This window comes from Plectropomus leopardus, chromosome 17 (assembly GCF_008729295.1).
Source record: "Plectropomus leopardus isolate mb chromosome 17, YSFRI_Pleo_2.0, whole genome shotgun sequence".
Lineage (NCBI taxonomy): Eukaryota > Metazoa > Chordata > Actinopteri > Perciformes > Serranidae > Plectropomus > Plectropomus leopardus.
The window spans coordinates 5627713-5655161 of record NC_056479.1 but is presented as its reverse complement, the minus strand read 5'-3'; the positions used below and the strand labels follow the sequence as shown (position 1 = coordinate 5655161).

General features: G+C 39.1%; 1 protein-coding gene across 1 annotated transcript; it reads right to left on the bottom strand.

Annotated features, from left to right (window-relative positions):
• Positions 1-12926: 12926 nt before the first annotated feature.
• Positions 12927-27136, bottom strand: si:dkey-16l2.16 (ras-related protein Rab-35). The gene is made up of 7 exons (XM_042504775.1): positions 26994-27136; positions 23354-24271; positions 18921-18971; positions 16878-17001; positions 16643-16767; positions 16153-16277; positions 12927-14937 (listed from the first exon to the last, which is right to left on the bottom strand). The coding sequence occupies exons 2-7, from the start codon at positions 23406-23408 to the stop codon at positions 14788-14790; spliced, it is 630 nt and encodes a 209-aa protein (XP_042360709.1). The 5' UTR covers positions 23409-24271; positions 26994-27136; the 3' UTR covers positions 12927-14787.
• Between the last annotated feature and the right edge of the window lie 313 nt (positions 27137-27449).

The window sequence follows — 27449 nt, the reverse complement described above, 5'->3', positions numbered from 1 at the left end:
ACCATTTTCACGGCTTAGCACCCTGAATCCATGAGTGGCATCACTAATGCACGACGGATCTTCCTCAATGACCTCTCAAAGGAGCTTGTCACACCACATATGAGAAGTCGACTGGAAGGTTACCCCCAACTGTAAACCCCCCCTCACTGAAGCAATGGGACAGTGTGGAGTGACAAAAGCCACAGGAAAGAAGCGGACAGGGCCAACCAAAGAGAAAGAGATGTCAGATATGCCCAAGTAACAAAGATCGAAAAGTCAACAGTCGGTGTGGGAAATGCAATGTACCTGTGTGCAATGATGACAGCCAGAAACAGGTGGTTTGTCACAATTGCATACAGTGGTGAGACAAGATGGCAAGAAAAGAGAGAGGAACTGTCTGGACAGTTACACACACATGCATATACTCTCACACATGCGTGCGCACACATGCACACACACATACACACGCTAACACACAAAATGGATGTTGACATTGTGCTGTTGCTGTTGTGTAATTTTCTTTTCCAATTTTCAAAATGTTTTAAAAATGTTAAAAAAGTATAAAATAAAAATATTTCAAACATGAAATCATTCTTGTGTGGACCAAAATAAAATACAAAATATAGTACAAATTAGTATTTTAACCAAAATGACAAAAGTGGCATAAAATCACATTGATTCTAACATGGGTCATTTTTGACCCACTTATGGAAGAGTGTAGAGTCCAGTCACTCATGCATCTAAGGCTTAACAAGGTGACCAAAACATGCTTTGTCCACCTTTGACACACAGCTGAAGTATGGCAATTTATAAATCAGAAAGATGAAGAAAAACTGATTCATACCTTTGTTTCAAGCCGAATTACTCGAGTACCCGAGTCGATTACTGTAATGCGCTTTTTACTGGATTACTGAAAAAAATCCACCGAGAGACTTCAGCTGATCCAAAACTCAAAACCAGAACCAAGAGGAGAGAGCACATCAGGCCAGTGTTAGCTGCTCTGCACTGGCTTCCTGTATCATTTAGAATTGATTTTAAGGTCTTTCTGCTAACATACAAAGCCCTTTATGGGCAAGGACCAAGTTACATTGCTAACTCTCTTCTACCATACTTACCTTGACGAACACTGTAATCATCTGCTGCTGGTTTGTTGGAGGTTCCAAAAACAGCCAAAAGAAAACTGATAACTAAAGGCAGCGTGTTCCAGAGCTTTAACTGACAAATGCTGCATCACCAGAGAAGCCAGTTAAAGAAAACTAAAGACTTGTTTCTTCACTTTAGCCTTTAACTAACTCTGATTCGGCTGCCTTGCATTCTGCCTTGCCCTTGCATACTGTTGCACATCGTTCAAATGATGTGTTTTCCTTGATTTCATGCATTTTATATGCTCTATTTTTATGCTTGTTTTATCAATAATGTCAGTCGGTTATTTTTTTATTTATCTTATTTTCCATTTTATGTTATGCATTCTGTGCACTAAATTTTTATCCTTATTTTATCTTACTTTTACAAATATTATCAAGTGAATTTTCTCCATTTGAAGATGCGCTCTATGTATTCTATTCTGATTTTATTTTATTTTTACATACAGGTTTTATCATGTCTTTTATGTTTTGATGTGAAGCACTTGGTGTATTTAGTTTCTTTCTTGTAAAGCACATTGGGCTGTATTGTATGAAAGGTGCTATACAAATAAAGTTTATTAATGTTATTATTAACCTTATTATCCTCCCTCTGTGATATAAGATAAAATATTATTTATCCCAAGGGACACTGCTGTGAAGTAGTAGCATCTAAAAGTAAAAGAAGTGCAAATATAAAATTCTAAGATAAAAATATAAGGTGCAAATCCAAGCAAAATATAGTGTAAATGAACAAAGATAAAAATCTATAAATACATTTAAATACAAGTATGAAGGCACCATGCTTGGAAGTGTTGATTAAGTTTTGCATTTTCAATTTAGCCACAAACAAAGGAATAACAAAAAAATAAGATAAAATTAAAAAATGATTAAAGCTGTACAATTGATAATCGTAATAATGATCAAACTTTAACTCTCATCACTGCTCAACTTAGACAGTAACTGACACCATTCACCACGCAGTCAGACTTGATGGTCAGTTATCACATCAGTTTCTTTTTTTAAAGTGTCAAACACACAGAGGTAAAAATAACTCTGCAGATGATAAGCTGATTTATACTAGTAGTAGCACTGTTTATTTAATATACTCACGAGACTGAGCCATATTTGTCGAGTAAAGGTTGCTGGTATCTTCCCCAATGTCAATGTTTAGATATCAAAGCGTTTCATTTTCGTTTCATTGATCCCTCCTCCTCCTTTACTTCAAACATACAGGAGTATAAGTATTTTTTTAATTTATTTTTATCTTTACATTAAATTCAAAGTACAAGCCGTTTAAAAAAAAGGGTATCAAGCCATCTGGTGGCTAAGTGGATAAAGCAGGGGCCCCATGAATGAAGGCAGTGTCCTTGCCACGGCGGCCGTCGGTTCGATTCTAGCTCATGGCCCTTTACTACATGTCACCCCCTCTCTCTCCTCCATTCACACTATTGATCTGTCCTATCTAATGAAGGCAAAAACACCAAAAAAATAATCTATCAAAACCTGGAGGATCTCTCTTGATACTAATTTTTGCGTATAACATCTGCAATAGTGTAAATATTGTTGGTTTGTCTTCTATTTTAACATGCAAGTAATTAATGGAATGGTAAAAAGACAAAAATGCTCAGTGTTTATCAATTAGTGATAATGAAAATGTATTCTGAGGTCATAATAAATTCACCTCATAAACCATGACAAATGGAAATGGAAATATACTTCGTATTTATGTTGCTGGGCACTGGTGCTTTTTGTTCTCATTTATAAATATGTATTTTTTCCACATACTTGTGTATATGAAAGTCCTGTCTATGTCCTACCTTTATTTGTCCACTTTTGTTGTCCTTTTCTTAGCTGTAATGTCTATTTCCATGTAAGTATATTGACAGCAATGCAAAACCAGTGTCAAATTCCTCATGAGTACACACATTTTTAGCCAATAAAACGTATTGTGATGTTACATTACTTGATTGGTGATTTAAAAAAAAAAAAACAACTACATTTGAAAACTGAGAAAATTGGCCTGATTCCTTTAAGAAACATGAGAAAGCAATAAGACTGAAATTAAGAAGAAATAAGTCAAAAGTAACAAGCAAATAACCTGAAAAATTGTTATATAGTGTTTATGTGTTTGTGTATGTATATGTATGTGCATATATACGTGTGTATACAGATAGATAGATAGATAGATAGATAGATAGATAGATAGATAGAGATATATAAAGAAATACAAAGAATAAATCCAGTTTTCCCTTCCATTCCTTCATTTATCCATCCTATCCTTCCATCCTTCTTTCCTTCCTTCCTTTTCTATTTTGTACTAAGCAACTAAACTTGTTGTTGTTGGGAAACGTATTGGAGAAAAATTGAAAGTTGCAGTTTCTTGTTTTTTTTTGTTTGTGCGTGTGCAGTATTCATTTGTGACATACCTTTATTTACCACTTAAATGTATTTGTTGCAAGGTTTTTCACAGTTTGGTACGTAAACACAGCAACACAGCTTCTTTTCCAAAGAGAAATGTTAACATTTTTCTAAAACAGTTCATATTTCACAGTGTTGGAGCATGTGCACTCAGTGAGGGGGGGTTTCTTCATTTAGGTGACAAGCAATAACCAAAACCTTTGAAAAAACTTATTTTTAAGCAAGCATGTTACACAACAATATGTCTTGTGGTTTGATGGGTGAAATCAGAGCGCACGCACCATTTACAATGACTGACTTGATTTATTTGTGAGTTTTTCCAAGTTTAATTTTATTTTATATCACCAGAACCTGGCTGTGTTTATGATGTTATTAATTAGAGCTGAGGGGGTGGACTCAAGCATGGACACAGAACACAGGGCATGCATTCAAAGAGAATGAGATTTATTTTGATGCAATGGGGACCTATATATTTCTATAACATATTTATAGAAATATATAGAAAACCCCCGGTCACAATAGAAAATCCCACTACATCTCCTCTGCTCCTAAAGCTTTATCTGTACTCTGTGGGCAGAGAGAAGGATTAGCAAAGTCATATGTGTACAGTGACAATGATCTGCTCTGTAGTGTGAAGAATCAATAATATTCATTCAAAATACTTACCTACAGATCCAGAGTTACATTTTGATAGTCCTTTAACAGGGTCCCTGTCTCGCCCTGTACAAACTTTATGCAAATATATCTACTTTGAGTTTTGAGTCCAAATCAAATCATAATGCACTCTTCAATGAAAGTAATAATACTTAAATTCTACATTTTCTAAAATCATGAATGCATTTATGATTTGTTAAAAAGTTTGTTAGCTTAAAAGCTAATGTGAACCAATCATTAGCACGCTGCTCAATGTTCATATTAGCTACAACTTACATTTCTTTGTGCAACTTGAAGTGTCTTAGAAGCTGGGAGTTGTGCGTCGTCTAATTTTCAGCCTGTAGGTTTTGCAAACTGCATTTTGTTGCATTCTTTGTACATTAACGATATGCTTGGCAGAAGGTATTGAGTATTTTTACATCAAAACACTCAAGTCTCACTGCAGTCTCGAGTCATTGGTATTAATGTCCAAGTTGAGTTGTAAGTCTTTTAAAATTTTCTCAAGTCGAGTCTAAAGTCATTAAATTTGTTACTTGAGTCTGACTCCAGTGCAGATTACGTGACTTAAGTTCACACCTCTGCGAATATTATTCAGCATCATAAATGATAATTGTAGGTTTTTGTTATGTTTTTATCTGTTTCAATGTGTGAAAACCTTTTTATGAATATTTGTTGAATTATTTCTAAAAAGAACAAAAACAATAAATATAACCACAAAAATATAGAAATGTTTTTTTTCTTGATCTTAATTTATTATATTTAACAATTATGTAGCCAATTCACCTAAACTGTGCATATTTGTGTATGGGAGGAAACCGGAGCAACCCGGAGTAAACCCATGCACACACGGAGAGAACATGCAAACTCTACACAGAGAGACGACCAGAGCTGGACTCAGTCCTTTCTCTGTGAAGCTACAGTGCTAACCACTGCGCTTCCGTGCAGCCCGAAGACTGAAACCATCTGTGAATAAAAAGAAGACGTTGTGTTCTGGAATTTAGAGTGAGAGAAAATACCAGCAAATGGTGAGGTCCCCCTCACACTAATGCAGAGAGGAGGTTCACCGGGAGGAAGTCTGGTGAACCATCACGATACACCTTACTTCCCTCCAGCACCCACCCGCCCACCCTGTCCTCCCTGCACACGTGTGGATATCATCCATGCAGCCAACCACCCATTCATCCACCCATCCATCCATCCACCCATCCACCCACCCATCCATCCATCCATCCATCCACCCATCCATCCACCCATTCAGCCCCATCCATCCATATTCATCCGATTCCATCTGTTCCATCAGGTTGCAGGGCAGCAGCCTGAACAAAGTACTCCAGACGTCCCAGCAACACTTTCCAGCTCCTCCTGGGGGATCCTGAGGCGTTCCCAGGCCAGATGAGATATATAATCCCTCCAGCGTTTTCTGGGTCTGCTCCAGGGCCTCCTACCAGTTGGATTTGCCCGAAAAAACCTCTAATGGGAGTCGCCCAGGGGGCACGCTAATCAGATGCCAGACCACCTAAACTGGTCCCTGTTGATACGAGGGAGCAGCGGCTGTACTCTGAGCTCCTCCCAGATGTCTGAGCTCCTCCCCCTGTCTCGAAGGCTGAGCCCAGCCACCCTCCAGAGGAAACTCATTTCGGCTGCTTGTATCTGCGATCTCATTCTTTCGGTCACCAAGAAAACACCTCATGACCATAGGTGAGAGCTGGGATTTAGATGGATCAGTAAATCAAAAGCTTCACCCTCCGGCTCAGCTCCGTCTTCACCATGAAGGTCCTGAGCAGCACCCGCATCACTGCTGGCGCTCGCCAAACTGCCTTCCCATCTCACACTCCGTTTTACCCTCACACGAGAACAAGACCACGAGATACCTGAACTCCTTCGCTTGGGGCAGCAACTCTCTTCCAAACCAGAGGGGGCAATCCACCGTTTTCATGGCCTCAGACTTGGAGGTGCGACTCTCAACCTGACCGCTTCACACTCGGCTGCAAACCGCCCCAGTGCATGCTGGAGGTCACGGTGTGAACAAGCCAACAGAACCACATCATCTGCAATTCTGTGGACCCCAAACCAGACCCCTTCCTCCCCCCGGCTGCACCTAGAGATTCTGTCCATGAGGATCACAAACAGATTCGGTGACAAGGGACAACCTAGTGGACGCTAACACCAACTGGAAACGTGCTTGACTTCACGTCGAGTATGCGGACGCAGCTCTCACTTTGGTCATACGGGGACCGGATGGCTCATATCAACCACCCCGGTACCCCGTCTTCCCGCAGTGCCCCCACAGGACTCCCAGAGGGACATGGTCGTAGGCTTCCTGCAAGTCCACAAACACATGTAGACCGTATGGGCAACTCCCACGACCCCTCCAGCAGCCCTGCGAGGATAAAGAGCAGGTCTGCTGTTCCACGACCAGGACGGGATCCACATTGTTCCTCCTGAATCTGAGGTCAGATAATCGGTCGGAGCCTTCTTTACCAGAACCCTGGAATAAACTCTCCTACTTTTCACGGATCATACCACACTAAAAATACATTTGCTAATATTTGTATGACTGCAAATTCCACAACAAAAGGTCATCAAGTTTCTTGTGCTGAGTTAAAATGCCTTTCACAAGCTATTTAACCCTTTGAAAACTGTGCAAAGTGGTTTGATTTCTTTCAAAAATGGGGTGAAAGGCAATGAGCAACCTGGCAAGAGATGTCCCACAAATTGCAAGATATTAGTAAAAGGTGACAAGAAGGGGGAATAACACGCCACAAAGGGCCACAGGCCGGACTCAAAGCCTGAGGCAAATGGGGCGCACAACCTACCCAGTGAGCTAGAGGTCACCCCGAACCCTTTAACTAATTTGTGGCTAATTTCTGGGCCATGTCTTTTTAAGTTCCCCAGTGCCTTCTCCCCATGTTTTTGAAAGAAATCTAACTAATTTGCTCAGAATTCAATTAAACCTATTTATTCACAGATGGTGACAATCTTATCAACCTGTAAAAGAATACTTATCCGCCTCTGCACCCAGACGATGGTCCTCCTTCTGCTCCACATGTCCGTCAGTCCGCCAGCTTCCCATGGACCCTGAAGTTGTACAGGCACGTGAAGTCAGGATGGCCCCAGTTGCTCTCCACTTGGAGCTTCACGTGGCTGAAGACACCTTTGACATGATCCTGAGAGAAGAAAAATGAACAGAACGTTAGTTTGGCGGTCAAAAAGGAGGGAGAGGATGGGAAATAGAGGATATAATGTGTATGATAAAGACAGAAAACCTCTAACTCCAACAATATATTAGATTGTGAGTGAATTTTTTTGAAGAAAGTATTTCATTTTATGCCATAGTACTTACTGGTATTTTAAAAGTCTGAACTTGGTCCCCGTCCTGATCATAGTCAAAGGTTCCTAGCAGATCTCCTTCATCATCCAAAGTCTTCATGCCCTAAAATAGACAAAGAAACGAATACAATTGAACATCTTTTTGTTCTCTGTGTATGAGAAAGTGAAAAAAAAGGACATCTGCGGTGAAGAGAATTTGAAATATGTGACTTACGTAGACAGAAAACTTTTGGGGGGCGCTGGAAACTGAGCCAGTTGGGGTTACAGCCTTGGAAACGTGACCCAGTGTGACGTGGCTGATGGTGACTGGATAAGACAGGGCGATGACCAAATGTCCACGCCCTCCTGCAAAAGGCCAGCACTGTCCTGGAACCAGACATGAGCATCCCTGAAGACAGAAAGAGAGTTTAGACTGCATGTTCAGTGCTGGAGAGTAACTACTTACAGTAATTCAATGACAAAATAAATATTACTGTAACAAGTTACAGTTCCTGGGAAAAAAATATGTCATTAAATTAAAGTTACTAATGAAATGTTGGTGGTTACATATGAAAAACAAAATCTTTCCAGTAAAAAGTTTATATGTTGAATAAAATATTCGTTCTGTTGCTTTACATCTTTTTGCGGTTCAGGAATGCCTTCTATTGACATATTTTTGGACAACACAGGTCAGCAAAGCCGCTGACACAAATTTGAGCACATTTATGCGCTAATGTTGTTAGGTATTTTCAGCTTTAGTGCCCTGTTTAAAACATTTTGTGAGAAAAGTAATCAAAAAGTAATCCAATGTAATCAGTTAATTACTTGTTACATTTCTAACAGGGTAATCTGTAACCTTTTACATGTCACAAGTAAACTTCCCAACACTGGGTATACTGTATGTATAAATAATCCAAACCATCATATCATATAGCCACACCACATGGCGATGTGTTCTGTATTTGCAGTTCCTACCTGAATAACTGTCCTTGGGCTTAATGGGAGTTTCCAAACAGGTATCCCAAAAATCCTCAAGTATCCCGTCCGAGTCTGGTACGTTTCTGAGGACCGATCTGGTATAACACAAGCACCTGCACACAAAAACAACCACAAAGAAACTGAGAAATCCATCTCAAAATTAAAAAGCACATGTGCAAGTTACAATCTGACAAATGAAAATTGATCAGGGTGGTTTAGATGTCTCACCAAGAGACTCCAGAGCAAAGTTGGGCAAGGTGTCTGCTGCTGGAACCATGTGGTTCCTCAACCTCCGCAGCTCGTCCTGCAGCTCTCTCAGGTGCTTCGCGATGTCGTATCCTGCGTCATATCCTGCGTCGTACCTTGCTTCCTGTAAGTGAAAGATGAATTTAATGGTGCATGTTCAAAACATCTTTGGACCATGATTGTGTTTATGGATGCTCAGGAAGATTGAAAAGAAGGATTTATGATAAAATAAGCCAAGTTGCTACTGTGGGTCATACCTTGTTCTCGTTGGTGGGCGAGACCGGCGACTCAGACCGTCCTGAATCCAGGAAGTGACGGCTCAGGGCAGGGATGAAGTAGGCCACTCCTGATATACAGAGAAAAACAAAGCATAGGATAAACAGGTCAGTGATGTTTTATTCAAAGGCAGACAGTCTATAAAACACAAGCTGATGAATTGGATTTGATTGTTTGTGGAAGGAGAGTTTGCTTACCAAAACACAGAGGAAGTACGAGCAGCAGAAGAGCAAAATTCCTAAGTCTAAAAACACTAGGAACCCTGCTGTTGCTGTCTCTGTCGCTGTCTGTGTTTCTGCTGATGGTCCTGGGGCTGGAGCTCTGGCTGGAGCTGTTGTTGCTGCCAGCGTTTCTGTATTTGTGGCTAGTACTGTAGCTGGTGCTGGTGGTGGTGGTGGTGGCGCTGTAGCTGGAGATGGGGATGGTGTTGTAGCTGGTGCTGGTGGTGGCACTGTAGCTGGTGCTGGTGGTGGCACTGTAGCTGGTGCTGGGGGTGGCACTGTAGCTGGTTTTGGTGGTGGCACTGTAGCTGGTGCTGGGGGTGGCACTGTAGCTGGTGCTGGGGGTGGCACTGTAGCTGGTGCTGGTGGTGGCGCTGTAGCTGGTCATCGGCGTGGTGCTGTAACTAGTGTTGGCACTGTAGCTTGTGTTGTCGTTTTTGCTGTTGTCGATGGCCTCTGTCTTTGGTCGGGTTCTACATCTTCTGTAAAACCTGTTTATAATGAGAAATGTGTGAGCAACGACTGAAAGCTTTGAAGATGTGTAATGAAGTCAAATAAGTGTGTTTCACACATACAAAACATACATATACAGTAAAACCGTGACATGCACACGCTATCTTACCTTTGTATGGTCTCCTTGTAGGCTACTGTGGGCTTTCCCTCACTATTATAGTATCCTGCCAATTCCAAACGTGAGCTCCTTCGTGGCATGACTGTAAACAAAACGAGACAGCAGAGGAGGGGGTTAGTCACTTGCCAACACAAGTTTTGTCATACATTTTAAACTGTTACATCTCTAATTGTAAGACTTCTTCCATCAGAATCAACCCAGTGCATGTCAGTGTTTTAAACTTCAGACACACAGGAGCTAAAAATAATTCTGCGTCAGTGGTGTGTTGATTTGACTTTACGGTCATTTTTGAGGTTGTAGTTCGTGGTGAATCAACCGGTCAACCATGTTCATTTTGTGAATTAAGATTGATGTATATCTTCAACATAGTCATACAAGTATCTTTTGCTTTGATATTTAAGGGCTTTTATCCCCAACCCCACTCTAAACCCGGTTATGGCCCTGAATAAGTAAATAGGACTGGTCAATATGGAGAAAATCCAATATCTGTTTTTTTTTTATTGATATTGCAGCGATATTGTAAGGTTGACTATTGGTGTTTTCACAAATTATTTGCATGAGATTTTAATAAATAATTGTCAGTAATGTGGCTACAATGACTGAGTGGCTGCAGACAAAAAGATTAGCCAAAATAGTAATTTCAGAAAATGTCATTACATCACTGTAATTCAACCTTTAAAAACAGGGAAATACACTTGCATTATGATATCCAAAATCTAAGACAATATCTAGTCTCATATCTCCATATCAATGTATTGCCCAGCCCTAAATTCAATCAGTGATTTGATTTTCTTGTTTTCTTTGCACAATTAGAAACTTTATAGTATTGTAGGAGATGCACAAAACTGAATTAATGGTTATGACTATTTATATTTTGTCAAGTGCTATTTACATATACACACATATATCAAATCTTTCACACACACTGAACATGATTTACCAAAAACTTTGCATATGTAAATACTCAATAACAAAAACCACAGAGAACTTTTGCTCTGTTTACTCTACTCTGTGTTTGTTTCCGGACAGGAACAAATATTTACCTTCACTATTGGATGAGACGTTCTCGTAGATTGTTTCTGAAGTGTGAAGCAGTGGTTACCAGCTGTGTAACTTTGGCAGGTTCACTGAGGGAGCAGCTGACGGAATGATGGATGGAACGCGACTTTATGACGTCAAGATGGAACATACGTCACACATTTTAACCGCGTCACAGAGAGCCCGCGCGCACGCCATGGCGCACACACACAAACACTTACGTGCACATGCGCACTACACGCGTGCGCGCACACATCCCTCTGAAATGCATTTTGCTTGTCTTGTCTTTAAAACGCGAAAAAATAAGAAAATACAATTAAGTAGAATATGAAATAAATATATAAATCAGCTGAACGCAAAAGGTAGCATTACTTAAACCTGCATTTTCCAAACCTCTCCTCCAGCACCACTTCTCCTGTATGTTAGATCTCTCCCTGCTCCAACACAGCTAATTTAAATCGCTATTAACTCCTATAGCTGCTTAATAATCGGTACATCATTTAATCCAGCTGTGTTGCAGCACAGATAGATCCAAAATATGCAGGACAAGTGGTGCTGGAGGTTTGGGAAACGATGAGTTGAATCAAATATTGATATGACAGTAAGGCGTCTCCTGTGTTGAGTGAGATAAAATTACTTTTTTTAAATTATTATTATTATTTTGGCTTATTAATTAAATTTCATGAATCTCCTGTAGGGATGTAAAAGATGTCATATCCAATATGCCAATATATAACAACTCATTTTGGCCAATAACCAATACCAATATATCTACTTTTATCCCCAATTAATTTTAGTTATTATCAAGTGTCTTCTATCATGGAATTTAAGTCATATTACACATTCTCTTATCGTGAAGGCCCAGCAGCAGATGGAGACATAACAAGGCTGTTCAATGTCTGTAATATTTCACTCATTGTGCAAAAACTCAATTTAGGGTTGATGTTTTGTACCTGTTTACTTTGTCAACTGAAAAAAAATTTAAAGGTTTAAAAATAACATGCAGAGATCCGCATTATGGCCAATTCCGATGTTTTATTTTAAAGCCAGTATATGCTGATACTGGTGATATGCCAATATTATCATGTATCCCTAGTCTCCTGTGTGTTTGTCTGAACTAAGTTAACCAGGGACACATCGCATTTATCCTTTTTTCTCCTAAGCCACAGTTTCCCCTAACATTTTGCTTTTTCAGCATTTGAATCCCTTTGAAATTGCTGTATGAACAGATGACAGGAGCAACTTCCTGACAGTGATGGAAATTTTGGTCTCTGTGGGTTAGGGAAGGGAAGGGTTAGGGAGACCATGGGTGGGACAGAAGTCACAAGAAACACGTGATGAATTTGGGCTATCAAGTCCCAGGTCGAGTATAGTTGCTCCTCTGAGTTGGGCGGTGCTTGATTGTGGCTCGATTCTTTTCAATATGGCTGCCAGGTCACAATCTTTCCAAACCATGGATGTATTATAAGGAAGTCTAAACAGTCCCCTAAATTATGTTTCTGAAAACATTTGGGGCAAGAAAATGACATTGTAGTGACAGAATCTTGATTCATATTTGGTCGCGCTGCCTACTCTGACCGCAGTTCATGAGCAGTGATTGACATGATTGAAAGCTGTGTTTGAGACTTATCGGCTCTGATTAGTTATTGAACTTAAGTCGCAGTTGATTCTTGCAAATAATAATAATTATTATTATTGATTATTGGAGATAATCTGAGACGTGCTACTGTCTGGATGTCTGGATGTTACAACAAATATGAAAAAAAAATTCGATAAAAGTTATCAACTACAGCTTTAAACTCAGTCAGTACATCATGTAAATGCATTTAGTATGACGTGGGAAAAAAGTGGGGAAAAACTATTTTTCCAACTTTAAGACACCTTACATAAAAAATCCAACTTTAAAATGCAAGGTAGAAGGTGTTAAATTTTGATTTCGTTTTGAGAGGCAGTTTCCACTGCTTTTTGATGCCCTTATTTTTTTATTTTTGAATTTTACATTAATTTCCACCTTAAGGTTTAGTATGAAATATTTTCAGACACAAACAGTGACTGGATTTATTGCTTTATTTGCATTTGGACACATTTGCTAGGCAACAGATATTTATATTAAAAAAAAACATACCTATGACTTGAACATTTTGGGGCTTGTACTGGGTCGAGGTTACACACATTTTGTAGTCTTGAATTATTACTGGCCTTATTTTAACTGAAATAAGGCATACAGACATTGGACTGCACTCATCACACCAGTTAGTGTGTTACAGTTACAATTCAGTAACAACTGCAACAAGTTCCCTTTCAGTGGTAAAACATGTTCACTGTATTAAGATAAACAAAAACAAAAACATCGGCACATAACAGTGGTTCACTAGTGCAAAGTTAAAGGACCATAGCAGAGTTTTTGTACGTTTTAGCTCATTTACCACAGTCATGTACAGTTAATATCTCACCACCATGATTCAAAGCAGATTGTTGTGTTTTTGTCAACCTTTCAGGCATCAAATGTTTTCTATTTGTGTTACTAAAATATTGAAATCATCTTGCAGTGACTTAAAACGTAGGCTAATTTACATCACGTCTGCGCTGACTTTCAGTTATGTTAGCTATTTGTGGAAATGAAGAGCAGACTTTTCACTTTTGCATGACTGTCTGTGATGGATTGCCTTAAACCAGATCTCATGTTTAAGCTTGCACAGCGGGAAAAAACGCACTTCAGCAAGACAGCAGGCCCTAAAGGCAGCAGAGTTGTTCTGACTCCGTAATACAAATACAACAGAGATGGGCTAAAAATGTTTTGTTTGCCAAGAGAATGGCACTAAAGAAAGAGTCATAGATAGAGTCATATAGAGTCAAATAGTTCATCATTTTGGGAAGAAGAGGGTCAATAAATTTCATGGCATATGCCCAATAAATCTAAATATTTTCTTTGTGTTCAAATGGAAAGTTTAAAGTTGGCAGCGAAGGAAAGATTGGAGATTGCCTAAACAATTACGATTCTTCCCCAGGCAAGCATGAATGTCAACACAACATTTCATAAACTTGTGGAAACTATACTTGAAATATCTTGCCTGAGATGTTTTTGGGTTTAGAGCTGCTGGTAACACAAAACAGACGGCATCACCTTATTTCCTTTTGGAAATTGTGACGGACATTTTACACTTATGTTTTATAGATAAAATGATTAATCAAGAAAATAATCAGCCAGTTAACAGATTATTAAAAAGACTGCTAGCTGCAGTCCAGTAATAAACACACTAATATTTTAGCCTTTTCTTAGAACTTTATAGTAGCTAGTTGGGCTAAAAAATGATTAATCAATATTAAAGATGAATGTGAATGTGCTCTAAATTTTATGGCAAACTGTCACAATAGATTTCTCATCTTTGTGCACCAATGACAAGTCCAAGGGTCAGTGAAAATATGAGGATTCATCCTCTGGGGAGCATGAATGTTAAAAAAGGAATTTTCATGGTATTATGGGCAGTTAGCTGCAGAGATATCTTGGAGGGAACCCATCAAACTTTCCATCATTAAGCCCCACTGCCAGAAGAGCAACAATCAAACAAAACTACAGGCTGCATTTTAAAATTTGATTTGTAGTAAATGGGCTAAAAACAACACCACAAAAACGATCCTTTAACTCACGTAACCTCCAAGCTGCTCCATGCAGTCAGTGCTGACAGACTGTAATTCCCTCTGCCTCAGTTCCATTCACAACCGACCTCAATGACCTGCGGCCTCTTGGGTTGTAACTTGGCGTAGTAAATAGTGACCGGCATAGTTTCGAACATTCACATCTGCAGTTTGAAACACAGAACTGAAACATTTTATCTCCTAAGGCACATTTTCCCAATCGTTTTTAAATGCTTTTTGTGTAAGCGATGAGTGGTTGTGCAGTCTGTTTTGGGGCTCAGCAGCATTTCTTCCCTCTCTTCCTGCGATCTCTGTCCCTTTGCGCGTTGATATTGACGGTGTCCTTCTCCCGCTCTCGTTCCCTCTCGGCTCTGTTCTGGCTCTGCTTCTTGGCCCGGAGCACCATGTGGGTGAAGGCCATAAACATCTGAACAAAGCAACATTCAAAACTGAGTCTTCAAAGTGACTGGAAAACAATTGGTGGATTCATCAATTAGTAAATTGACAGAAATTTAAAGGTGGGGTCAGCGATTCTGGAGGAAGATAACGCACCATAGAGGTAAGCATGTTAGCATGTGACAGATTTAAGGCAGTGGGTACCCACTGCCTTTCTCTTTGGACATCACTATGTAGGTTTCATTACAGATTTGTGCAAAAATTAAGTACTATTTTCAAATATGATAACATACAACTGCGAGATGTCTGTTTCCATTAGGTGATGTTATGCAACTTCTCCTCTCGCGATAACATTCCAAGAAGCATGGTGATGGATGTTCAAAACATTAGCAGGGTTATTTCTAATGCAGCCACCGCACATTGTCATTATTTTCAATCGAAGGCAACTTAGGCGTGTTACGTGAGCAATATTGCAATGGCAAGCCCCTTCGGGATGATTGGCTTAACTTTTAAAGAGTTATGTGATGCAGTAACACCTCTTGTGGCGCCTACTGCATCATGTCAGAGGGAGCCAGTCCCTACTACTTCAATTGCAGTTTTGCAAAATATGGCTTTTTTTAAATACCATCTCATGCAAGCATAGAAACTTAAATGGGAGCTTTCCAAAATTGACGTTTTTCCATTTGGCATATTTCGTATTTGCAATTTAAATTTGTGCAACTTGAATGGAAACCCACCTAATGATTTTTCCTCTTCTCCTCTGTTATCTTAACGATCACAAACACCTTCTGTTGCTATTTGGCTGGAATAGTATTTAGTAGACTGTGTATGAACACCGGATTTTTTTTTCAGTGCAAACACAGAATGGACAAAAAAACAGATTCTGAGATTACATTTGCTGGATTTGACAAAAAGCGCATTGTATTAAAATCCCTGACCGCATCTTTAATCTGCAACTAAAGTATTTGTTTAGGTCATTTTTAAAGTATAATGGCTATAATAACATCTAAAATTTGAATACTCACTATGTGTTTTAAGTCTTTTATTAAAAAAATATTCATAAGAAGAAAACTTTTTGGGCTTGAAAAGTGGACATGTTGGAATATACTATTAATTGCAGCCCTAAAATTGTACAAAAAGAAATCATGTAGTATCTATACATATATCTATACCTCAGTTACATTATCTGATAAACAGAATGAAACTCTGAAATATCAAATAAAACCTGGATGACTTTTAGGGTTACCTCTTCTACGTTTATGTTCTCTTTGGCACTGGTCTCAAACACCCGAACCCCCATCGACTCCCCAAAACGCACAGCATCCTGGGTATCCACCTGTTTCCTGGCAGGGTCGTCATTTTTGTTTCCCACTGTTGGAGTGAGCAGGAAAAATTACCTTTATTTCCACTTTCTTTAAGAACTGGAACAATTTCAACCTTTTATCATTTCCATCAAAATGCAGGAAAAGCCCAACTAAACCAACAACACATTATCCTGTTAAGTATATAATGTGTACACCTTGTTTTTTTGAAAAAAAAAAAAAAGAGTTTTTTTTCAAACTCATTTTTATTCAACCACAGAAACCTTGTTCTAATTTTGGTTCCTGGATAATAAAAAGTCCCTGCACCAGAGCTGCCACACAGAAGCAATGAGACTGTTTAACCAATAAATGTGCCGCTCTGAATGTTTAACATGAAACACAGAATTCTTCTAAACAGTAACGCAGCTGACTCACCCAGGATCTTGCAGACGTTGTCACAGTTCTGGGAGATTTCATTTAACCACCTCTTAACATTTACAAACGACTCTGGGTTTGTCACGTCGTAAACTATAATGACACCATGTGTGTTTCTGTAGTAGCTGGAGAGAGAAAGATGGAACAGAATTAATCATGTGATATGCCATCAGGTTACAGTCAAAGTGAGGAGAATTCCTGAACATAAAACCAGCTTTGGTCTGGAGATAATTACGTTGATGTGATGGTTCTGAATCTCTCCTGGCCCGCTGTGTCCCAGATCTGCAGCTTAACCCGCTCTCCATCGATTTCTACTGTCCGGATCTTAAAGTCCACGCCGATGGTGGTGATGTAGCTGCCTGCAGACCAGCGGACCAACAAAAATCAGAAAAAAAGACAGCACAATAACCCTGTACTGTATCTGTGTGCAGGAACATGACCTGCATGCATCAAAAGTAAGCATCATGATGAAGACAGCAGATAAAAGCATTTACATCAGATCAGGATTAACACAAACAAGGTGAGATCTTGTAGCTACATCTTGAAAGCACAGATATATATAAGGAAATATGCTTCCTTTTTTTCCCAATGTGGGACATCATTTTTGTGGTTTGACCAATTCAAATAGCAAACAATAATACAATCAATTACAAACCGTTTCTGATAAAGAGCTCATTGGCTGAAAAATAAACTTCATGAGTTTGTTTGAACCTCAGGCCCTCTTGATTTAAAAAGTTTGTTTACATTCTAACTTCCATTTCTCTTTGTGTACAGAACTGAACTGCCAGTCAGAGCGATGTCACTCTGCCGGTTCCGACAACATGCTGAATCGACCAAGCAGCCGCTAAAGGCTGACAAGTAACAACGGTGCAGGAAAACACCATGAAAACTCATGAAAACAGAAGCTCACTAATGGCTTGACAATGAACACCAGCCAATAGCTTGGTGTGTCTGCTGCCTGAGGTTTTGGGACGTGTCCCCCAGTGTTCCCACACTGTTCACACACTTGTTGAACGTTTTTCATTTGATCCAGCATGTTGAATTGGCACTGGAGCCAGCAGAGCCCATCGGTGAGAGAAATCCCTCTGATTGGCAGTTCAGCTCAGTGCACGCAAAGAGAAACAAAAGTGAGGAAAGCAAACAAACGACTTAAGTCCAGCTGGCGTGAGATTAACACACATGTGTTTAGAGTTCTAACACAAAATTTCTAAACTTTTCAATTACTTTTTTAATAACTTTTTTTTTTCTTGTCCCACTTTCACTGCTTTTTTCAAACGTATTAGATTCAAATTCTACTCAAAAATTTCAGGTAGCTGACACACACGATGGAATGGAAAAATGGAGAAACGTATATGACAGTAAATAAAATGTCAAATTTAGAGCAACGTCACATCAACAGCTACAGAAAATACATTTTCTGTTATGTTAAATTACTTGGAACACAATCCATGGAAGAGTACTGGAACAATTTCATTACACAGTGCACAAAACAAAATTTACATAACTTTTCCAAATCTTTAAATTGATTTTTACTAATTCCATGACTTTTCTGGGCCTGGAAAACATGATTTTAAAATTCCATGACTCTTCCAGGTTTTCCATGACTGATGACTGTGGGAACCCTGCTTGTTGTACAAGGTAAGATTATGTTTTTTGTCCATGAACTCTTTAACAGAACCAGTTCATAACTGTTGATGTTATTGTATGTTACCACACAGTAAATATCATTTGTTCTTTTAACATAAGGCTGTGTTCTGAAATTTGTCCTGTCAGTCTTCCAGATTCCCTTTGTGAATAATGAAAATATGCTACTGCCGCCTGCTGCTTTGGAAAATTATTTCCTCTGACATATGCACAGAACACAAGTGCTAGTAGGCCGTTAGCTGTAGTCTTTGCACTGTGTTCAAGAGCAACTTTTTGGTCGATGTGAGGCAACACAACAGTCGGACTTCATTGCCACTTTAAGCATCTGTGAGGTATGCAATGGATTTTGCTGGAAATTGCAAGAAACATGCTATCTTTCAAATGGACATAGCTTTGTATGTCAGATAATTTAATCTCATAAATATGTTTAAGGAAATCAAAGGTTCTATGTTTTGTGTGCCCATCCTTCCCTCACAATGTCAGCATGTTGTCTGAGCAGGTTAGGACAGCTCTGCGTAACTCTTCAGGTGATAAGATGAGTTGACTTGATAAAATACTTTTCCTTCCTGCCTCGAAGAAGACTATGTGTGTCACTCTGGAGTCATTTGACTTGCAACAAACTTTGGTAACTCACCAGAGAAAGAGTTGTCTGCAAAGCGTAGCAGAAGACTGCTTTTCCCCACATCTGAGAGAGAGAGAGACAGATCAGAGAGACCAAATTAACAAGCAAATAACTGAGAAATGAAAGTGACCAATGAGGAACAGGCAAGCCAGTTACTGTATATTTACTGTAGGTTTACTATCAGAAAGTCCCGAGTGACAGACTTCTTCCAGGCATGTCATAAAATATGCAGGATAAGGGCAGGATAACAAAAGTGAAACAAAGCAAAAATTAGGGCAAAGGTTGAAATCCTACCAGAGACAAATAAGTGATTAAAGAGAAACTGCTATCCTTAAAAAACTGTCCTAAATAATCTGCAGAAAATTGCCCAAAGAGAACCAGTGGAAACTTGTCAAAAGAGACCTGACAAACCAGAATAAAGTGGTAGTAACTCAACCATGACCATGTTTTACCCATAAACCCAAAAACAACCCAATACAATTTCTGTGTAACTAAAGAGGAAAATACAAGTCCAGAAGCACAGATTTCTTGCATTTGCTACATGGATCATTTCTGCATGTAAAAATGCAACAAAAATATTTAAGTAATGGTGCTATTAAAATCAAATTGCACTGAAATCTCCTGATATATGACAATATCACATTTGATCTACATTACTATAGAGTCCAAAAATTGTCAAAACAACTACCACTAACAGGCTGCCTGACGAGTCCAAGAATTTTGTAAGAAAATATTAATACATATCAGTAAATACTGTTACATATTTTTAAAAACAAGGCTAAGCAAACCCAGTTAAGCCAGAATAACAACAAAACTTATGCGAACCATCAGAAACTGAAAACTGTAACTCTCTGACTACCAGACACTGAATGCTTTTAACGGGTAAAAGTGCACCCTGACCATTCAAAAGTTAAACAGATGGAGCTGTATTTTTTTCTTATGATAAAGATGACGCTGGGGTTATTAGGAAATATTTCCAGACATACTCTTCAAGGAAACTTTTCAAAATTGTTCTCTACAGGAACATAAAAGCCTGATGATATTATCACTGGGAATTCACCTGCATATAAATAAATCCTCTAGAGTAAAAAGGTAAAACAAAGCCCTGAACAGGGTTGAGTAATAGGAACAAGTCCTGACTTGGAACCATTTCCAAATGTATGAGTAGGGCTGGGTACGGTGTTTGATACCTCTAAGGCATTGCAAAAAGTAACCCAGTTTCAAGTAGTATCGAAACGTCTGAAGTCAAACAAGGCCTTCTTGTGCCCAGATGTAGAGAACAGCCCCTTCCTGACTTCCTACATCAATACTTCCAGCTCCTTTTCCTGGACCTAACCTATCATTGAACCTGGCCTTCACTGTGATCTTAACTACACACCTGTAAAGTTTCGTGACTGCACCATGCACATTTGCAAAGTAATCCTGTTCACAAAATCTTTCCACAGAAAGACTGATAGACAGACCTAAAACACCTGGTAAAAAAACACAAGAGGGCTTTTGTGGTAGTTCCCGTTACAACAGATGTCACCAGGAACAGATTATGCCATGATGACAAACAAACACACACACCAGGTGAAAACAATACCAACTGTTGTGATGCTGTAGCAACTGGAAATGACTATTTGTATGGTTATGCTTGCAGCCAATCATGGCAAGCATTCTTCCATTTTATGAGACGTTTGATTAGCCCACTACTGCAGCGGCTATGACAGTTGGTGGTACAGTGAAGTCCAGGGCAGTATATTTACTGAGTCAGCAGTTCCACGTGTTGAGATGCCAATAAAATATTTAGAGGTATGGCACTACTACACGCCAGTGGCATCTGATAGCATCTGACACAACTGAATTCTTCCATTCAAATGCAGGGTATCAACTTAGATGGGGAAAAAAGAGCTACTGAGCTTCCATCTACACCACTGCTCACTGGCTGTTAAAACACACATGTAGTGAGTACAATATTGTGGACACCAAATGCTCAGATTGATGCAATACAATCGAATAACTGTACAAAAAATAATTTGCTCTTGGTCTAAAAGCACAGATTTTTTTATGTTCCAAATCATATTTACAATTATACAGAATAACCTAATGCTAGATCTTATAAATTATGTAAAAACCAGTGGGAAGTGGCCCATGTTCCAAAATAATCGGATGTTTTGTGACTTCTCATAGTCAACTAAAGACAAAAATCAAAGCCAGAATTAAAAAAAAAGAAAGAATCTGTATCAGCATAAACAAATCACATTGATAGAATTAAAAAAATGTCTAAGCTCAGAGCAGGCAACTCACTTGCCCAGAAAACAGCAGTGACTACATCTGATATCAAAGCAGTACGGCTTATTTCAATATTCCAAAGCAGTGATGTTTAACCCACTTTGAAGCTAGTCTGAAGTTTGTGCAGTTTGAAACTCGCTTAAACAAGCACACAGCTGCTTTGAAATATGAAGCAGTTAATGCTTTGTTTAGACAGTCAGCCAGTAGGTGGTTTGAAACTGGTCTGAACCCTTGCGGGGCATTTCTTAATCAGAGAGTTCACCGAGTCAGACACACACTTTGTGACTTCCAGAAGTGTTGGAGCTGAGGACAGCTGTCCGTGAATGGCACAGTCACTGTAATAAACCGAGCTTTGGTTGCTGATACAACATATATGAACAAAGCGTGTTCATATAACCATCTTCACCACCTTACGTATTCATATAAACTCAGCTCTTTAAGTATATTTAAATTTGACAAAATTAGTAACGGAAAACACGTGCTGATCAAATTCAGACCAGTTTCCTTACTAAAACTAGTTTTGATGTCTTAATGTCTTAGTTTTGTGTAATTCAGAAGATACAGAAATTGGAAATTCATCTCAAATATGTACCCCTATCATTACTTTCAGAGGTATTTCACTGCTGGAAAAATGGCCTTCTTATAAAATTAGGATGTCTATGCAGTAGAAAGACGCAAATACTCTTGAAATTTCTGCCACATGACCAGAGAAATAAGGAAAAAAAGAGATTGTTCCTCAAGAGAAGGAAAACCTACAACTACCAGAATACATAACACCACATCAGAGCGATAAACGCTCCCACTGGTGGCTGATGTAATGCGAACTTGTACATGTGAAACAAAGGCAGCCAGCCAACAAGAAACAATCTTGTATGAAAGTTCAACGTTAAGCTAAAACATTTTTCTGAGAACATTTGAAGTGAGAAATTTGCAATGCAGTGACAGAATTCTGGTTTATATTTGATCAGCGCTGCTTTTATCATTTAATCTCTGATTTTCATCTTTCATATTCACTGTGAAGGAAGCAGTATGGCCCCCACTTTCTGTTCAAAAACTCATGCTATTATAGCTAAAAATGGCACTGAAATTTGTTTCCAAGAACATTTAAGGCTAGAAATAGGCAGTGTAGTAACATAATCTTGATTCTATAATCTGTATTCTCTGATCGTTTTTTAGTTTGATTGGATTTCAGTCCAAGGCAGGTCTGAATCTTGAAGGCAGGCATTAGGAAAATGTGGAAGTACAGCCTGTAGTTTGAGCAGCAGAACTCCACTGGATGACAAGTTTTGCATCAATTTGTGTCACCCCTTTAAAACTGGTGTGTAAAACTGTGCTGTTGTTGTTCACTGCCCTGTGTAAATATGCTTTGTTCTTTCAACATTGGATTGTGTTGTTAATATGCTAACTGGCTAACTAGCATCAAGGCAGTCTTCCAGTTTCTCTTTATGAATGATGAGTACAGATGACCGCCGTCTGCTAGTATGGAGGAGTATTTCCTCTCATGCAGGTGCAGAACATACTGTACGTGCTAGTTGGCTGTCCGTTTGTTTTGTTCATGTGCCATTTTTTGGCAGAGACACAGCGAGGTGAGGCAAAGCAGCTTGGGGCTTTCAATGCCACTTGATTTCTGATGTTGGTTTGGTGTGAGTGGGCCTTAAAAGTCTCGCACTCCAACTTTAAAACAGTGGTTCCAAAACTGAGGGGAGTGCTGAGCCATGCAAACCATTTTCACAGAGGACATTTCTCCATGGCAAAGACAAGTGAAACCAGTGCACTTCCTACTGTAACAAGTCATAATGTCTGATCTGGAATGGTCAGGCTAAGTTTCTTTTTTGTGTAAAAACTCTGCAGGTTTGGGCAATGTTTAACGTGCACTTTTAATTTTCCTACAAACTAGTATGCAACAAGATTAAAAAGAGACAGAGATCTCATGTACTTGATATTATTTCAATAAAAAGCTACTTCTATTTTTACTAGTTTCACCTATATTGTTACCAGTTGATTAAAAGTCAATCAATTTAAATGTTGAATTTTGGGCTTCCTAAGCATGCCAACTACTGACTACATATATTCACTTATAAGTCACCTAATATTGCCATTAGTGACTTCTGGGACTCAATAAACTACATGATTTGATTTCAGATTAATATTGAATGAACTGATGCACTAACTGGAGTCTCCAATGATGAGCAGCTTAAAGAGATGATTGTAGTCCTTCCCTGCCATTTGGAAGGCTTCTCACTGTATTTCCAAGTAAAATCAGTTTCATAGAAGAGAGTTGATTCCTGATCTCCCCAGTGGTTGTGTTTTTCTTCCTTCCAATGCTACGAGCTCAGTGTAGCACAAGAGTTTGTCCAAAAGTTGTAGGGATCCTTGTGCCAATAAGAGCACATTCCAGTTGAATTTCTGCAACTTTAAGTTTTGGTTTATCCTTAAGAGTTTCAGTTCAGATGTTCACATCATTCGTTTTGGATTCACATTGAAACCACAGCAGGCAGCAGTGTTTCTGATGATTTCTGCATTTATGATTCATGCTTGATGGCCGAGAGCTGCCACGTGGTTCCACCTTGGTTCCAGTTCCACCCAGTGACACTCCAGGAGGGGATTTCCAACTTGTGACCACTCATTGATTTTTTGAACGTTCACAGTTGTGTCAGTGCAATGTGGACACTCCTTCGTTTCTCCTTTGGATGCAGTCCCACATTTAAGGAAACGTCTTCACAGAGGTCTATGCATGTAAACACTGGAAAGGCTCCAAAATAGTGGAATTTGGCATTATGTGGTTATTGCTCTGGCAGCCAAATGTGCAGGTGACTTGACAGCTGATCATAAATCCAGTTATTGCCCTGAACTCCTCCACTGCTCACTCATTAACACCATCCCTTTTTATAAAGGAGCAAGAAACTGAGATGTTCCTCTTTTTGGCTGCAGTTCAGTAGTGGTTACATATGCTGAGGTTCCTTTAAGCTGATCCCTTATCTTCACTTCAGTTCCTCTGGTGGTTGGGTGAAAAGTCAACTGTTCCCTGTTTCATGACATTAGGAGGGTTTTCACTTCTTGCTTCTCTTTAGCCCAGGTTTAACAAGGTGCTAAACAAAGAAAGAGGAAAATAATAAAGGGGTTAAAAGAAAACACAACAATCAGACTAACCACTGTGCAGTGGTCAACTGTAACTAAGTACATTTAGTAAAGTACTGTACTTAAAGCCCAGTGTATAGGATTTAGTGCATCGATTGGCAGAAATAGTGTATGATATTCAAGACTACTTTTTCCTTGATTTAAAATAAAAAAAATAGGAATTGCTGTGTTTTCGTTAACTTAGAATGAGCCATATATATCTAAATATGGAGTTGGTCTTCTACAGTAGCCCAGAATGGACATATAAAAACACTGGCTCTAGATAAGACTATTTACATTTTTGTGTCGACCATCATCATTATTCTCAATGCTTGGCACACAAGTTTCAGTTGATTGCAATCTGAAACTCTATACCACTAGATTCCGATAAATCCTATATACATATTGAACCTTTCAGCACAAATTTGAAATACATGTACTTTACTTGAATATTTCCAAGTCATGAGACTTTATGCCTCTGCTCCTCTACATCTCAGAGATAGATGATGTACTTTTTACTCCCCTACATTTACTGAGAAGCTTTAGCTACTTTGCAGATTAGTTTTTCATTCCCATCCTGTCCACTGAAAACCATGTACCTTCCAGATATGTTGATTTTGAATGTTTTGTCCCTTTCTAACTGAGAAAATTCTCCTTCTTCTTAAGCTGAATTAAATCTCTAAAAACCCTCTTGGATCAGCTGGAAAATGCATCATGACAAAGCTGAAAAAGTCTGTTTTTCTGACATCCTCACAGGACAGCCACGCTGCAAACATATTATGATCTTATAGAATATAATGCACTGCTGTAGATTAAACTACCTGACAGTACATAAAGTGGTTAATATGAGCACAGCCTTAAACATCCACAGCTGTAATATGCAACTTACACATTATAATGCAACAGTAGTATTAATCAAAAAATATATATATATGATATATAACAGTCAAACACTGACAAGGAACATTTTACTGTACAATAACTAGTTTTACTTTTAGTACTTTAAATAGATCTAGCTGATAATACTTGCCTACTTTTACTCAAGTAAATGCAGGACTTTTACTTGGAATATGTTCACATTATAGTATTAATAGGCTACTTTGACTTCAGTAAAGGATCTAAATACTTAGTCTACTACTAAGTCATCTGCCACTTAGCTTATCGGTTATTTTTTTATTGCTGTATGCATTGTGTGCCCCTCCTTACCTCCCTCCCAGCTCCTCAAACAACAGCTGAGTCACTAAATATAACTTCCTCATCCTGCTTTATCCACCCCCATCCTATAACTAAAGATGCTCTTCTAAACCGTCTCTGCCATGACTTAGCTGGGAACAGCTAGGTAGCACCAATGAAAGCTCGCTGTCTGTCCAGCTGTCATTGCTTTTGCATGGCTAGCACTAAAGGCTGGACAGGGACGTCATGTTAAAACAGTGGAGTATGGCTGGCTGACGTTGGGGCAGTTTTCCATGAAAACAGGAAAGGCTGCCGCTGCCTTTGAAAGTAATCTGTGGGACTTTGCTAATGCGAGCAATTCTAGCTCCAGTGCGTTATGTTTTGCATGCCAGGAAAATAACGCTGCCCGTCGCTTCAAAAGCTTGTAATTAAATGATTATTTGTATACCAGCAAAGATGAAAACGCCGTAATAAACGATTTGGTCATGAGTCATTTAGGCTTAGTTTGAATCCCCCAAACAGAATTTGCATCAACACTGTGTGGAGTACAGAAAATAATTTACTAAATGTTTACTTCAGTACATCATTTCATATCTGGAGATGACGAATTGTAGTATGACTCTTATCGTTTGAGAATAAGAGTCTTAATTAATTAATTATGGGGTACAAGCACTTGCCAATAGACAAGAAGATTTTTGACAAAGATTTTGAACGTAGTTTGGCGTAAAATCCTACGAACACGAACTGACAACAATGACGGCTGCGGGCCGTGTTGAAAACGAATAAAAATCCAAAACAGCGCTGGTTTAATAAAAGGTCGACACTACATAGATGTTTTTCTGCTGTGAAAGACCTGCTGCCGTGAGACTAATGTTTATTAATCTGGTTGTAGTTGAGCCGTTAAAGCAAGGGTTGTGTGTGAACAACAGTTCATCTTGTTGGACACGTTCTGGGAATGTTACGCCAAGCTTCCTTGGAAAATCTTATACTTTTCGTTAAGAGAGTTTATTGAGGCTAGGCTAACCCTTTAAATTGGTTATATGGATGTGTGAGTAACGACAGAGACGTTTTTCAATTCGGCACACATTAAGAGCACAAATGTGGGTTTGTTTTTGCGTCAAACAAGTTCATTGTCACCTTGGTTTTGGCTACTACTGACTAACATAACGTTAGCTAACGTTACATCGTTGGTGGTATTGCCTGAGCAGTGTGAAACAGCGAATTAAAGTTAAGTGAAATTTTCCTAAATTTTAACACGGACTTCTTTAACCGGAGTAGCAACGAGACCGTGACAATTCAAGAAAATGAAAATTCGTGCTTAATAAGATGCAACTCGCTGCAAAGAAGTCAAGCGACTCTAAAACTCGCAGATTTGTTATTAAGTCTGGAGTGACGGTGTCTGGGCCTGACCCCGGCCTGCCACTGACGTGCTCCAAACACCAAGACGTCAGAAAACTTCTCACTCCTCGGCGAAACTTGGAATGAGACATTTTTACAAACGAACAGATAAATAAAACTTACTTTGGTTACGTGTCTGTTGCTGGTACTCGGTCACTGGGTCATGTTTACGGACCCGCGGTTGACGTTGTTTTTGTTCCGGTGGAGTCCGCTAAATCACCGCTCCGGTCGGAATGTCTCCCCGCCGACCACACCTGACTGTCTGCAGCTGATGACCCGCTCTCATCATCTGATGCTGCGTTCACGTCATGTGGGAAAAAAACCAACGCTACACACAACCGCTGTGTGGGTACAAACTCAGGCCCCACTACTTGAATTTTTTATATTTTGTTCGTGGAAGGTCATAAAAATAAATGACAACACAAACTATATATGTATATAGTTATGCTTGTAATTCTGTATATAGATTTACTACATTCTCTTTAGATTCAGTTTATTAATTTGCAATTACTATCTATTGTATCTTATTTACGCTATATTCCATCCCTTATTTTAGCGTGCACCATTTATGTTTCGATA